Source organism: Lampris incognitus, chromosome 1 (assembly GCF_029633865.1).
Source record: "Lampris incognitus isolate fLamInc1 chromosome 1, fLamInc1.hap2, whole genome shotgun sequence".
Lineage (NCBI taxonomy): Eukaryota > Metazoa > Chordata > Actinopteri > Lampriformes > Lampridae > Lampris > Lampris incognitus.
In genome coordinates, this window is record NC_079211.1 from 29,274,565 (window position 1) to 29,290,088 (window position 15,524).

Below are 15,524 nucleotides of genomic sequence, written 5' to 3' on the forward strand. Positions count from 1 at the left end.
AAGGCCAGATGACTGGGTCAGAGCATCTCTGAAACGGCAAGGCTTGTGGGGGTGCTCCCAGTCAGCAGTAGTGAGTGCCTACCAACAGTGGCCTGAGGAGGGACAAACCACAAACTGGCGACAGGGTGTTGGGCGCCCAAGGCTCATTGATGCGTGAGGGCAACGAAAGCTATCCTGTCTGGTCCAAACCGACAGAAGGTCTACTATGGCACAAATCACAGGAAACTTTAATTATGTTTATGGGAGGAATGTGTCACAACACATAGTGCATTGCACCCTGCTGTGTATGGGGCTGCGTTAGAGTGCCTATGATCAGCCCTATCCACCATTGAAAGCACATACAATGGGCATGCAAGCGTCGGAACTGGACCTTGGAGCCGTGGAATAAGGTCGCCTAGTCTGATGAGTCCTGGTTTCTTTTAGATCACATGGATGGCCGTGTAAGTGTGCGCCTTTTACCCGGGGAAGTGATGGCACCAGGATGCACTGTGGGAAGACAAGCTGGTGGAGGGAATGTGATGCTTTGGGCAATGTTCTGCTGGGAAACCCTGTGTCCGTTCATGTGGACATCAATTTGACACATGCTTCCTACCTAAACATCGTTGCAGACCAGGTAGACCCCTTCATGGCAACAGTATTCCCTGATGGCAGTGGCCTCGTTCAGCATGGTAATGTGCCCTGCCACACTGCACACATTGTTTGGGAATGGTTTGAGGAACATGATTAAGTGTTCAAGGTGTTGCCCTGGCCTCCAAATTCTCCAGATCTCAATCCAATTGAGCATCTGTGGGATGTGCTGGACTGGCAAGTCTGATCCACAGCGGCTCCACCTCGCAACTTACAGGACTTGAAGGATCTGCTGCTAATGTTTTAGTGCCAGATACCACAGGACATCTTCAGGGGTCTTGTCGAGTCCATGCCTTGGTGGGTTGGTGCTGTTTTGGCAGCACACAGTGGACCAACAATGTATTAGGCAGGTAGTCATAATGTTTTGGATTTGAAACCTCAGTTCAAAAATTCACATTCATTTCTGGGTTTAATGTTATTCTGGAGCCTTGATGTATGCTAGGAGAGAAAAATTGAGACTCTCCACCAAAAGTGCCTCTATGACTTAGAGAAAATACAGTTGAAGTAACATTTTTTTCCAGTGCATCAGATAAAGTAGTCTATATTTACATACCCACACCAACATAAAAGCATCAGGGCAGTGTCAACATATGAAACACAGTAGGTTTGCCAAATATGATCAATTCACCCCCATCATCTAAGTTTAAAAACATATTTAACATATGATAGATAATCAGTTTGTTGACCCGCTTGCTCCCACTTTGCTGCCTGGTTAGATCAGTAGTGAATGTTGCATCAAATTGGACATTAATGTCTGGATATTAATGTCCACCACCTCCTGCAAGGTCAAGCAGAGACCCAGCAGCCTCCTGGGCCTCAGCATCAAGCTGTAGGATCTCTACCGTCTCAAGATCCAGATCTGTATCACCTGGCAAGACCAGATACTGGTATTGATGACACTGGTAATAGTGTAACTCTATGTACCCGCTATCTGACAAAGGGTCTTTCTCCATCTCCTCAGCAACCTCTTCTTGGTATTCAATGGGCTCCATGGTAACAAGCTCCTCATGATCAGGCGTCAGAGGACAGGGTGGGTTTTCAGACAGCGTCAGATTATCCGACATTAGGGCTTCGGGTGAGGGCGTGGATAGGAGGAGGTTTTGAGGAAGAGAATCTGTATGAATCAGGCCAGAATTAGAACTGAATGTCCAAAATAATGTTCAATCCACTTGCACCATTGCACTTTATCACCTCTTATTTCACCTGTATATAGTCAATCCTTGTGTATATATCTGAAGATTGTTGTGTTGTCGTGTTGTTATTCTATGATAAGTACACTGAGAGAGCCACGAAACCGGAGTCAAATTCCATGTATGTGCAAACCTACATGGCCAATAAACATGTTTCTGATATTGATATATACACACACGTGTGTACACATAAACATGCATACAGGTTAGCTTACTAACCCATTGAAAGATGGCTTGGTTAGTGCTTCCCTATAAAAAGCATAAGCTGAGAAATGAATGGAGGGCACATAAAGGAATCTAGTCTGCCTGTTGCTGAGACTGTGTTGCCAGGGTAATAGAGGGTTGTTGTCATGACAATAGAACACAAACAAAAAAATCACTCTGCATGCTGAGAAAGCCAGCAAGAAGAAAGCCACAGGTAATAAAAGGTGCCAGAGATAGCTACTCTTTAATTGATGACATGTACATACAAGTCAAATAGAAATCCCAGAAATGTCAAATACTATGTGTCTGGGGAAATTAATCTGACATGCCAAGGTGCTTACTAACCTGTGATTTCCACAGAGTCACATAGAGACTCTCCATAGTCTGCTTCCTCCAAACTGTCGTGTGCACACACACACACACATACAGATATTGATGGGCGACAAGTTGAATTCAGTTATGTTGATTAAAAAAATCTGAAAATTATATTAGTCATTTTAGAGGTGATAGAAATCTAGAACACATGAAAAAATATACCTTGCCCCAATAAGTATTTCCACTTAAAGAATTTTAAATATAAAGACCAGTCCCGAGGAGTATACCCTATTAACACATCAAATGATTAACCCGACAATTGAAAATGTACAAAAAGTTAATACTAAACTTAGTACAGAGACTGCAGGTATTGTAAACATATGCTCATACTCACAGTGCAGATTTATTCAACAGGTTGCTGTTTGTGCTGTGGTAATAATGGGTCTTCCTAAGCACTTCAAGGAGTGCTGGCCGGTACTCCGGGCACACACACCACAGTGACCCCTTCCCAACTGACTAAAACACACAAAAGTAATACTTGAAACTTTGCAACACTTGATTTTGGAACATTATAGAAGAAAAAAACAACGATCCTATCACAACACCGATATTACGCAGTACCAACACATTAAACTGTATAACAGCTTTAAAGGATGGGTTCACATCTTTTATCCCAGACCTCATTAAAATTGGTTGAGCATCATCTAGAATCACACAGACAAAAACCTCACCCAGTGCTTCAGTATTGAGAAACTTACAATGTTGCTGAATCTTCTCGACGAGCTTCTATACAGTCTAATGGAGTAATTATTTCAGCCATTTAAAACCCTTGACATATCTCCTTTTTTAAAAACGGGAAGCTGGATGTGGACTAATGTAGACGGACTCTATTGACCATGTAATACCTGATTGATCCTCATGGGGTAGTCCTCTTTTTTCACTTTTGTCTCTCCATACTGAGGAAGAAAGAAGGTTAAGAGCAGGAGCTGTTGAGGATTTAGGGGTTTTCAACAGGACATTTCAGCAGGATGGCATCTTGCCAGCATAGGAGGTTTGAAACAAGATTGTCCAGTTACACTATACTTTAACTAGGAAAGTGAACATCCTGAATGACAGTGTGTACCCACCTGGCTCTTGTCCCTGTGAATGCGACGGAAGCTCTTACTTAGAGAAAGATTGTGCCGGACAGAGTTCCTCCAACCTCCAGAAGCTGTCCTGTAGTAGGGGAAGCTGTTAACAATCCATTCATAGATACCTTTCACTGGAAGCCTCTTCTCTGGTGAATACTCTATGGCCATGAAGATAAGACTACTGAAGGAATATGGGGGCTTGGATGAGGAGGAAGGAGGTTGCTTGATATGCACAGAGGGCTGTGCCTCGAGCTGGAGCAGTTGTGTCATTTTTGACAAGGGCTGCAGCGGTAGCAAGTTGCCCCTCTGATGCAGCCAGCTGAGGCAGGTCAAATCATCCTGGTCGGACACGTTTGCCGAGCTGAGGCAGTAAACGTTTTGCTCTTCGAGGCACTGAGTGGACAAGCTTTGCGAGAAAGATAAAGAGTGAAATGATTCGGAGGCGGTGGGGGAGAGCAAGACAGGGGACGGCGGGAAAGAGGGAGGCGAAAGTGGGAGTGAAACATGGACATTTGAGGAGGTCTGCTCAAGAGAGGAGGAGAATGGCAGGGCCCCACCGGGAGCGGTGAGACAGGGTGAAGAGGGTGGAAAGGCTGGCAGTGTCTCAGAGCTACTCTCCATCTCTCTCCCCACTGAAAATGTCCAGCGTCATTCAGTTGTAAACCTGTTGAAATATAAACCATGAATGAAACAAAAATAGTTTGAAGGACAATGGTAAAGATAAAGCAGGATTAGACATGGACAACCTAGTACCATGACAAAATGATTTCAGTCAAAACAGCCGTAAATGCATCTGCCATTGCATACTTTTCCCCTCTTTTTTCGCCCTTTTTTCCCCTATTTGTATCCGGCCAATTAACCCACTGTTCCAAGCCGTACCGATCTCGATCTCTGCTCCACCCCCTCTGTTGATCCGGGGAGGGCTGCAGACTACCACATACATGTGGAGTCGCCAGCCGCTTTTTTCACCTGACAGTGAGGAGTTTCGCCAGGGGGACGTAGCTCGTGGGAGGATCCCGCTAGTCCTCCTCCCCCCGAACAGGCGCCCCGACCGACAAGAGGCGCTAGTGCAACAACCAGGACACATACCCCACATCCGTCTTTCCACCCGCAGACACAGCCAATTGTGTCTGTAGGGACGGACGCCCGACCAAGCCGGAGGTAACACGGGGATTCGAACTGGCGATCCCCGTGTTGGTAGGCAACGGAATAGACCGCTACGCCACCCGGACGCCCCTTGTCATTACATACTTCATAATTGACACAGGATCTGAATAATAAGTCACAGTTTATATTGAGTTTAGAAGAAACTCAATATAAACTTGATTCGAGTTAATTGTTACCTACTTTTTACCCCCTTGATGAGCATTCACTGACATAATGTGCAAAGTCCTTTGTAGGCTGTCTGTGCACACGCTAGCAGCCCAACTCTCTCCAGTTTTGTTAAAGCCGTAAAAGGTGAAGCGGACAGTCAGCAGGTGTAGGACCTCGATAACGCACACACACTTGCCGGCAACTACTACAAGTGAACCATCCGTTTGATGCCTAAAAACGAGGAAGTCGACATTTAACGCAGGTAACACCGCAAATCAGTTATGCAAGGAGCGCGCAAAAACAAAAAAAGCCATAACATTAATATGGCCACATGGCTCTGCAATGAAGTTCAGTAGGAAAATGGCGGTACAATATAAAGTTACACCTCACTAGTCAAGAAAGCCCCTTGTTGCTCTCAGCAGGTAACCTATCAATGACCCCCCCCTCCCGCACACACACACACACACTTTACGTGCAATAAATGCTTCGGCTGCCTTACCGAACCGTCAGAAAACGCCGTGGTCAAAGATCCAGCGTTGTTTAATTCTTCCTTGGTAAAAGTTTGAACATGAAGCGCAGATGTTATAACGGAGTACCGGGACACCTCGCTCCGCTGTATCCATGGAAACGGAAAGGACGCTTTGCAGTTGGCGCGTCCCCAGCGCGTCCCCGTGCCAGTGACGGTCATGTCTACACGGTAACCTTAGATTTGCGAAACCCTCGCGGGATTTTTACCCTTTTCTCACACCAACGCTATGCTAAAGAGCGCGCATGTGCGAGTTTCGCGAATCTAGGGTTACCGTCTGATCACGCCCGCCGGTCAGGAGTCGGGAACAGTCCTGTAATTGCGCACATGGAGTGAAACGAAATGCCGTTTCCCCAGCCCACAGCAGTGCAAAGTGGAGACTAAAACACATAAGAACTAAAAGAAGGTCATCCGTCTTGGACGATACTGTTAAAACCTTTTAACGCGGGTTTCGAATCACTGGGTGTTTCGTAGGTTACGTCTCCTAACGTCTGTCTCAGCCAGAATAAAAGCCCGGCATTATATCATCAACAAAGTTTTTTTTGGGGGGGTGGGGGTGGCAACTGGGTTTTTATGAGTAAACGGAATGGATACGACAGGCTCGCTCAAGACATTTGGTTAACACTGCACAGCGTATGATACGAACCAAATCGTAGCTTCATATTTTGAATAAGCTTAAAAAGTCAAAAATTGATCCATAAGGCTATATATATTTATTTTTCTACAAAAAACAAAAACAAAAACCAATCAAAACATTGCCATGCTGTCAAATTTTGATAAATAAAACAAGGATTCACAAGATAAATGTAGATAATTAAGCAAAATTACCATACCAGAAATTAGGTACTCAGACATTGAGTGTTTTTGCTGGTAGAGGGGGGTACGTACTGGAGTATATCCAGAGATATTGTAGAAGAGTGAATTTTACTTGTCAGAGTAATATTTTGAAATATAATTGAACACATCTTATAATGTTGTTCTTTAAGTTGAGGTCACCAAAAACATTTGTCAGCGTTACACTTATGGGGAAAAGCAAAAGGCCTCCAGCAAAGACAATTTCTGTCTAGAACACAATCTTGCACTATACTGGTAAATCAGTAAAGCCAGTTTGTTATGAACTCCTCCATCTGACAAGCTAAACACAAGTTAAAGCTCAAGCTTGTAAGTACATACATTTTGAGCTGACTGACAAGGGCATGAAAGGCAGGTGTGACACTCCAACAGGTTTGTATGTGGGCATCCACAGATTGTTTGGTGGGTCCAATTCGAATAGACTCCAGGGTATCATGCACTCCTCATGGTCACCTCACCAAGTGAGAGGTTAGCCAGTATATTATAACTGGCTGAAAGGCAGCAGTAGCCACAGTTATATACAAGCGGAGACGAGGTTTGGCACTTGCTCCAGCCCCCATCGCGTCAGACGACAGGGACGACAGAATCTTCATTTTCAGAGAACGGACCTGTGGAGAGTTTAAGAATATTCTCATTATACAACATATGGACACCTGAGTCACAATGTGCAACAAGAAAATTCACAAAAGGTACAAAACACACAGGGAGGTTGGCAGGCTAATTTGAAAGATAATCAATTATTAACCATCAGAAGTGCAAAAATAGAACACCAGTATACTCAAGTTGTTTCTAGTTTGCTCAGTATACTCCAACCAACAATTCATGTGTTAAAGAGAACATGTGGGATATATCTTTATTTTCAATGTCTTTTGGGGGAGCAACTCTATTTTAACAAGATAATGAAGAATGATAGATATGGTAGACAGACGGGATTGCATGTAAGATTATTCAAACCCGCTACATTACATTTACGTCAATGCCTTCATGGAAGAACACAGGATAGACTGAACCAGCAGGATCCAAGTACTTGTAATTCACTGTGACACAATACGTGATTCATTTAACACAGCTGTTGCTGACATCATTACAGAGTGAACCTGATGTACCTGCATGTGACATGCATTCACTACTGTTCAAATTGCAGTGGTGGAGAAAAAAGAAAAGCTAAACACAACCGGATTTCAGTCTCCTTGTATGCAGTGTACCTTTTGTGAACTAAAGCAATGTCTCCTTTTGTCACCACTAAGTTAAATATGCGCAGGGTATTCATAGTTCTTTGGTTTCACAGGGTTTCTTTAAAGATGAGAAAGCTCCTTTTAGTTAATATTGGAGCAACAGTAGCATTTCCTAACTTAAAAGCAACAACATAATTAAAAATGTGTCTTCAATTGATTTGATTTTGAGGTTTTCAGAAAATGTATTGGAATTGTGCCAATTCATTTGGACACAAATTGTTTTAATGATTAAAAATGCTTTATTGTTATAGTGGATGATGGTAATAATCATGGAAATTACTTACAATAAAGAACATGAGGGCACAGGAGGACCAGGCAAGAGCCACAAAATAGCCATCACTGCCAAACAGTAAGCCACAAAGCACTGTGAAGATCATCCTAAGAAAGATATAAACCAGTGCACGTCAATAAAATTTTAAATACCTGCACCGTCAATTTGGGACACAGTTCACACAGCCAAGGCATAGTTACAAAGTATCCAATTAACTAAAACATATATCAAAAATAAATCCAAGTTAAAATGTGAAGGATGAAAAACCTGTGTTCATTATGACAAAAATAAAAAAAAACTTATCTAAAGTAAGACACAACCCTCACCCAACATATTTGTAGCCGCTGTAGGCGATCAGATCAAAAGTTGAGAGGTCAGTGTGTACAGTCAGCAGGTAAAGACTCAGCAACATCACCAACACCTCAATGATGATCCATACTAGAGCAGTGCTGGCACACAACCCAAGCACCTCTGGACTGAACCTGCAAGTGAAGACAAGTCTCTGCTTTTTAGACAACGATTTGACACCAACTTATTTCTTGGTAGGGAAAAGGAAATTACATGGGTGAAAATAATTTACCTTTTTTGAATGCCAAGGGCCATTCCGGCAAGCAAAATGTAGGTTATGAAAGCCATTGCTAAAAGATAATAAGTACATTCAATATTGAAAACTGACAAGTTGAAACACTTGTATGGTTTGTTCAATATCCAATAGATTTAGTTAAGAGGCTAGTTTACATTAAAATTAAGCTTGACATAAAATAACTTACTTGGTATATAAAGATCAGGTGCATTCACATCATGTCTTGGTGTAAGTGGAGTGTCTCGATGGTAGCGAACTTCCCAGTCCTGGCAGAAACATATATAAATTATACATAATGTAATTTTGGACATGAGTGTTGATTGACTTGGATGAAATAGTATTTGTAAATAATTCTGTGTTTGTTTCTACCTGCTTGAGATAACAGATTTGCAGGGTTACTACACAGGTAATACAACAGGCCAAAATTTAGACAATTATAGCTAAAGCTACAATTATGAATACCGTCATTTTTATTTAATTCACTAACAATGTGTCCATAGGTGTATGCACACCATATTAATTGTAGTAATGCTGAAGTGTCTCCCTGCCTGCCACCCAATGACTGCTAGGATAGGCTCCTGCTTCCCATGACCCTACGTAGGATAAGCGGTTTGGATAATGGATCGTGCTGAAGTAATCCTAATCCCGGATATTAATTTGAAACTAACACACCATCAGTGCTGTTACAGCAGCACCTTCACTACATCAAACAACGAAAACTTGGTTGAATCAGCGGTTCAGCTATGACGTTGTAGTATCGATTGGTAGAGGTCTTTTAAGCACTTCTTCTAACATATCTGCTTGCTATTGTGGTGGCCAGTGATCAACAAAGTCTGAGTCAGGTCTGCAGAGTGACTCAGACTTTGTTGATACATAAATAAAAGTCTTATTTTGAAGGATCCTCATCTCATTGACTTTTTTTGCAATTTCTCTGTATCACTGGCCACCATACTATTCACAACTCCCACTTCTTCCTCAGACTCCCCACTACCTATTACCCCTTTACATATTTGACTGTCATGATGAAGGCACAAAACACTGTCCCATATAGATTTTTCCCAAGAAAGTTCTTTCCAACAAACAGAACAGTTTCATTCCTCAGGCTGTGAGGTTCCTCAACAGCCCAAACACTTAGACCTCAATAAAATGACTTTTTGACCGTCTTACTCACTGTCCATGTTCAGGTGTGCTTGTGATGTTTAGGTTTGTGAAGTAATTCTTGTTTTTAATGCACTTTTTGTTTTTAATATGTATTGTGTGTTATTTGTTTTTATGTGGCACTGAGGTCCTTGTGAAACGCAATTTCGTTCCCTTGTATGTATGAGACATGCACGACAAATAAAAGCAGTCTAAGTCTAAGAATGAGCAAGTTCACAGGCATTCATGATTTGAATATTTGTGGATTAGCTACTGTCATACATATTAAAGTGGAGAAAGTATTAAAAAAGGACATCTGTTTGCATGTAAATCTTCAGGATTAGTGTTAAATTAAAAGAATTTTAGATAATCTAGTATACATTTGTGTATGACACCTTATCTTAGACTAAAACAAATTATCCTATTTTTGTAAACCCAAACTGCTTGGTGGTCCATGCGGATTATAACAAACAGAAATTATTTACAAATACCATCTTACCAGGTTCTATTACAGACACACAGTTCCCACTCAGTCAGCGGAGTGCATACATTATCAAGGCACAGAATGTTGATTGTTGAAATAACTTTTAATCTCAATTAGTATAATGTGTGGAGAACTGGTTGAGCTAAATGTGCTTTTACGTCTGCAATGTCAATCACAGCATTATGATGTTTATGAATTAGGCTGGAACACATGCTGGAGAAGTGATTATGTGGTTGATTATCTTCTTTGAATGGCTTGAATGTGATAACTGGTGAAAAATATAAAAAAAAATTATCTTGTCTTTTAACATTTCAACATTTTGTATCATCATGTACACTGATATAGGACAGGAAATCTGACGGCATAAATGCCTTGATTACCTGATGTGTATAGGGGAACATGAGGAGCATAAGTTTCTTCATGACATATCTGGTGTCAACAGCAAAGAAATATTTCAGCTTGTTCACAGACATAAATCTGCTGATCTGGAAGGCAGACCATGGACAGAAATCAACTTTTCTCATTAAGAACATAATATAACAACATGCATTGAATCACAGTTCAGTTCGGCAGCATCAGCAACACTTAACTTGATGATGGCAACAATTGGTTTAATTTTGATAAAATCAGCTTATTTTGGCTTCTACCATCAATACTCACACTTGCATGACAATCCTATAAACCCCTCTATAAAAGAAAATCTGCTGCTTGCATTTCAATAATAGATGAATACACCATAAAATGTACTACTAGCATTGTTTAATTTTTCTAAAAAGCCTACACCTTAGAAACACGTTTCATTTACACGTTAGGCTACGGATTGGAAAAGACGATTAATGTGTTAACATGCAAGATAAAAATTCAATTTTAATCAGATTAAGGCAATAATTTTATTATTGCAGCTGCCATGTAAACACCTTAACTGAACTGGCTTCATCAAATTAAGGTCTAAATTGACACAAGCATATTGCGATAAATGTGAACAAGATAATGCAAAAAGAGCAAAATTTTTCATCAATCTTTCGATTTACCGGGCTTTGTATACACCTTACACCTTAACTGGAGTTCTTAAAGAGAATTGTATGTGTGTGTATGCAAAAAAGTTAATGGATTCCCGCTGCTGGCATCTGACCCAGAAACGACAGACAAATGATAACATGGCAAGCAGCGGTAAACAACTGCATTTCTGGAGCGAGACTGAAACATCGTGCTCATTAAAATGAAGGAGCTTAGTATCCTTTAGTTTTTGGACAAAAATACAGAAATGGAAGACATTTTCCAAAAAATCTCAAATACAATGTTGAAAGCGGCGTTGCACACAACATAATTTCCACTTCATAATTGGACTAGCCAACAAGTTTTGTAAACTCTTGATTATTGAAGAGATCGCATTATTGAAAACATATGTACACATCTTAATCGAACTATCACCTTATCAGATTTTTGACTGCTTGTAAACAGAGTGAATAAGAGGCAAAGTAACACTAGAGTAGTTGAAAAATACAGGTTGGAGTGCTTCTCTAGGAGAGTCCTTTCTGTGAAGTTGTAAATGTACATGGCTCCCGAACTGCAACACTTTTGGAAACATAACCTTGGGATACTTCAGTTGACATTATGAGAAAGGTTTTACTGACGGTGTCATATTTTTATCAGTTGATTTGCTTGGTTTTTGTATAAAGGTCTTAATGGGAACAAAAACATGGTCAGTGGTAATAGTTATTTATATAGATTTGGTTAAGAACATTGATCTGAAAAAGTTAGGTAGGATAGAAGCCCTGATGCTTAGTTAGTTTAATTAAACCTAAAGCATACACCTGCTTTAAACATGACATCCATTGAAAAACCAATATGAAATCCAATCCTATTTTTGGTCAGAAAATCAAATCCATGTTTCATATTACCTCTTTGTTAACCATATCCTTTCCCTGGTTGGCCAGGGAAGAGCCATACATCATCGCAGCATTGGCCATTGGGTCAGAAAACACGTTGATTCCAGCTCCCCCTTGAGGACCAGTTGAAGGTCCAGCCATATTGTACCCAGGAGTGTAGTATGCCTGACTATTCACTGCTTGTGCTGAGGAGCTGGTATCTTCAAACAGAAGAGGATCTCCTGTGGGGGGGGCTGCACGAGCTCTTGGTTTTGCTGGGAAGTAGATAGACGTAATAAACTAATGATGTGGATTAAAAGTTAAAATCAAAGGGTGCACTGCCAATGAAACTTTACCAGTTTGAGTAATTGTGAACCTAAATTGATAAAATACCATATATCAGAGTTTACTAATATTTGAGCTTTGTCGGAATTGGAACACAACCCTATCTTTACGGCAACATTGGTAATCCTGACCTCTGAAGATAATTTAATATGAACAACTCCATCCCAAAGATAGAAAACAAAACCATAACCCTAAGCTGTAATGTCCTCATGCAGCACTGCCAGAAAACAGACTTACATGATCAGCCAAAACATTAAAACGAATAACCAGTAAGTGAATAAAATGGATTATCTCATTACAATGGCACCTGTCAAGGGGTGGGATACATTAGGCAGCAAGTGAACAGTCAGTTCTTGAAGTTGATATGTTGGAAGCAGGAAAAATGGGCAAGTGTAAGGATCTGAGCAACTTTGACAAGGGCCAAGTTGTGATGGCTAGATGACTGGGTCAGAGCATCTCCAAAACGGCAGGTCTTGTGGGGTGTTCCCGGTATGCAGTGGTCAATACCTACCAAAAGCGGTCCAAGGAAGAACAACCGGTGAACTGGGCACCTAGAGATGAAATGGTTACCAATTCACGATAAACCACAGTAAAATTCCCAATGGTTATTATTACCGTTCCAATTTTGAATTATCAATAAAACCATGTTGATTACTGTGCTTTGAAAAACTCATGGTAAATACTGTCCAGCGTCAACCAAAGTTGGCTACAGTCACCAGGACATGGGGCTTTTTCTTCTTGTTTAGTATTTCTTCGGGGTTGGTAAACTAGCTTAAAGGTGCATTATCACCATCAAACTTGACTAGAGTGTGGAACCAGGCACACGGGTACAGCATGCAATGCGGGTTTGTCACGCACCAATGTAAACATGGTGGAAGGCAGTGACAGTGCTCTGGCAGAGATTTTACAGTCTTCTAAGAGGACCAGGTCTGAAGTATGGTCTTTGTGTTCATTTAAATCTGCACTAGGATAACTTTTCATGAGAAAAAAAAAATCGCTTCTCTAGCAAGCTAAAATCACAGAGTTGGGCTGAAAAAAAGAAAACCCTCCCAACAGTGACGCATGAAAAGTAAAATTGCTCTTACGAGCTCTTCTTGTCTGGGCACAATCACTGTTGTGAAATCTATAAAAGACTAGATCTCATTACTTGAGCATTGAGTGTGTGAAGAAATGTATTTTCGGTTTCTGTTTTCTTATCTGCAATTGTGCACAAAGTGCAGTTAGGCCCTTGCCCTCAGGGCCAAATGTTGCCATCTTTAATGTAAATGCACATTTGATATGGTTGTCATATGTTTACAGAAAGGTATTGGCTATGTTTTTTAATGTTTATGCAAACAAAAAGTGCGTAGTACTGCTAAATTTATTTGTCATTTTCAGTATAAAACTTGGTGAAATGGGCCCCGTGATGGCCTGGCAGCGTGTCCAGGGTGTCTCCCCGCCTGCCATGCAATGACTGCTGGGATAGACTAACATCCCCACGACCCTGAGAGCAGGATAAGTGGTTTGGATAATGGATGGCGTAATGATTTCAGTGTATCAGTACTTCTTGAACATTTTCAGCACATTTTAACAATACCACAATAATACTGATAACGGTGACAATTTTCGTCACTATAATCGTGATATTAAATGTTCATACCGTTTTATCTCTATGTGCGCCCAAGGCTCATTGATTTGCATGGGGAGTGAAAGCTAGTCCGTCTGGTCCGATCCCATAGACAAGCTACTGTAGCTCAAATTGCTGAAAAAGTTAATGCTGGCTATGACAGACAGGTGTCAGAACAAACAGTGCATCGCAGCTTGCTGTGTATGGGGCTGTGTAGCCGCAGACCGCTCAGAATGCCCATGATGACGTCTGTCTACCAACGAAAGCGCCTACAATGGGCACGTAAGTGTCAGAACTGGACCATGGAGCAATGGAAGAAGGTGGCCTGTTCAGATGAATTACATTTTCTTTTACATCATGTGGACGGCCAGGTGTGTGCGTGTCGTTTACCTGGGGAAGAGATGGCACCAGGTTGCACTATGGAAAAAAAAGCGAGCCGCCGGAGGCAGTGTGTTGCTCTGGGTAATGTTCTGCTGGGAAATCTTGGGTCCTGGCATTCATGTAGATGTTACTTTTTCCACATACCAACTACCTAAACATTGTTGTAGACCAAGTAAACTCCTTTATGGCAATGGTATTCCCTGATGGCAGTGGCCTCTGGTCGTTTTAATGTTGTGGCTGATCGATGTATTCCATTGCTTGTTTCTAAAAAAATTAACATTAATTCAATTTTATTTTAACTGCCATTAGAAGGTAATGTACCTGTACAATACCCATGAGTACTCTTTTTGAGTCACCAAATTTGGTCTTCTATGCCCTATTATAAACTGGGTAGTCAATAAGTCCTTTTCTGTGCTTTGGTTTGGGACAGAACATATGCTTACGTTTGAATGCATACGCAAACGGAAATGTTCTACAAGGCAGGATGGCAAACGATTTCCAAAGTTTATTTTTCATGTCCTTACCAATGTCATTAACAGCTACTAATTTAGTCCAAAATGATTTCAAACTTACTTGCTCGATGTCCATGATGTGGCAGGTCCATTGTCAGTTACACTGACGTTAGCTGAAATAACGAAGGAGAAAACGCCAACTCGGTTAGCCAATTTAACCAGATAAGAGGTTGCACATGTTCGAGTCTAGTGATATGTTGCCGTGTTGGTTAACTAGTATTAGATGACCTGAAATAAGATAACTAAGCTACGGCTGGTTAGCTAGGTTAGCTAGCAAAGTGACACTTGTACTAAAGTAGAGCAACGAACGTCTCACGCTAAACAAGTTAGCTGTGAGCTAACGTCGCTCACTTCTACCGAGGCAGGCAACGTTAGTTATAATCCATGTTGGTGTCGTGCAGCAATGCTAAAGTCATGTAATCCGTACACACGGTACAAAACAGGAGAGGTAAGAAATCTGCTTTAGAAGATACTCGTTAAAATACTTTTTGGCTCTATCTAGAGTTAGCACCTACCTACTCGGCTAACGTTGCGTGATTCGCTGTGGTTGGTTGACTTGCGCGTTGCCTGCGTGGCAGAAAACGGCAAGCGTTAAAGCCCTTTCATGTTCCGGGGTTAAAGCGGCTTTTGGGAGCCGACTCGGGATCCGTTTCTCTCCCTCACCCTTCCATATAACCACCTGCCGAGGCAGTTTTTAATCTGACACCAGAACAGCTACCGAAGCGAGCGCCTACTCACACGACACATTCATTATAACAAGTTTCAAAAACACATTTTGGTGATGTTACTCTCCACGACACCATTGATCTCCACTTAAAGATATAGTTACAAAAATAAACAACATAAAGTAACGTGGAAAAAGTAATGCGTATTGATGCGACCGTCTCGAAAAGTGCACTTACACGTACTTAGAAAAAGGGTTCACATCTGTGCAACAACGGCTG

General features: G+C 41.3%; 2 protein-coding genes across 5 annotated transcripts; both read right to left on the minus strand.

The window, feature by feature from the left end:
* Window positions 1–1,388: 1,388 nt before the first annotated feature.
* On the minus strand, window positions 1,389–4,087 carry si:ch211-145o7.3 (forkhead box protein N2). The gene is made up of 4 exons (XM_056277276.1): window positions 3,460–4,087; window positions 2,731–2,848; window positions 2,367–2,419; window positions 1,389–1,741 (listed from the first exon to the last, which is right to left on the minus strand). The coding sequence occupies exons 1-4, from the start codon at window positions 4,085–4,087 to the stop codon at window positions 1,389–1,391; spliced, it is 1,152 nt and encodes a 383-aa protein (XP_056133251.1).
* A 1,909-nt stretch (window positions 4,088–5,996) lies between these two features.
* yif1a (Yip1 interacting factor homolog A (S. cerevisiae)) lies at window positions 5,997–15,216 on the minus strand. Of its 4 annotated transcripts, none has more exons than XM_056294785.1 (10): window positions 15,096–15,142; window positions 14,642–14,693; window positions 14,078–14,332; window positions 11,770–12,011; window positions 10,249–10,353; window positions 8,435–8,513; window positions 8,245–8,302; window positions 7,991–8,146; window positions 7,678–7,771; window positions 5,997–6,766 (listed from the first exon to the last, which is right to left on the minus strand). In XM_056294785.1, the coding sequence occupies exons 4-10, from the start codon at window positions 11,896–11,898 to the stop codon at window positions 6,608–6,610; spliced, it is 780 nt and encodes a 259-aa protein (XP_056150760.1). In that variant the 5' UTR covers window positions 11,899–12,011; window positions 14,078–14,332; window positions 14,642–14,693; window positions 15,096–15,142; the 3' UTR covers window positions 5,997–6,607. The 4 variants fall into 4 exon arrangements, with proteins under 4 accessions (XP_056150760.1, XP_056150768.1, XP_056150743.1 ...); XM_056294793.1 differs by having other exon boundaries at window positions 15,100–15,117; XM_056294768.1 differs by lacking the exon at window positions 14,078–14,332 and having other exon boundaries at window positions 15,096–15,216.
* Window positions 15,217–15,524: the final 308 nt, after the last annotated feature.

Coding starts and splice junctions, on each gene's coding strand:
- si:ch211-145o7.3 (XM_056277276.1), bottom strand. CDS start 4,087: ATGGAGAGTAGCTCTGAGACACTGCCAGCCTTTCCACCCTCTTCACCC. Junction 2,420..2,730: donor CTGTTGAATAAATCTGCACT/GTGAGTATGAGC, acceptor TGCACACGACAG/TTTGGAGGAAGCAGACTATG. Junction 1,742..2,366: donor TGACTCTGTGGAAATCACAG/GTTAGTAAGCAC, acceptor TGATTCATACAG/ATTCTCTTCCTCAAAACCTC.
- yif1a (XM_056294768.1), bottom strand. CDS start 14,672: ATGGACCTGCCACATCATGGACATCGAGCAA. Junction 12,012..14,641: donor ACATCATGGACATCGAGCAA/GTAAGTTTGAAA, acceptor TCTACTTCCCAG/CAAAACCAAGAGCTCGTGCA. Junction 8,303..8,434: donor ACCTGATCTTTATATACCAA/GTAAGTTATTTT, acceptor ATTATCTTTTAG/CAATGGCTTTCATAACCTAC.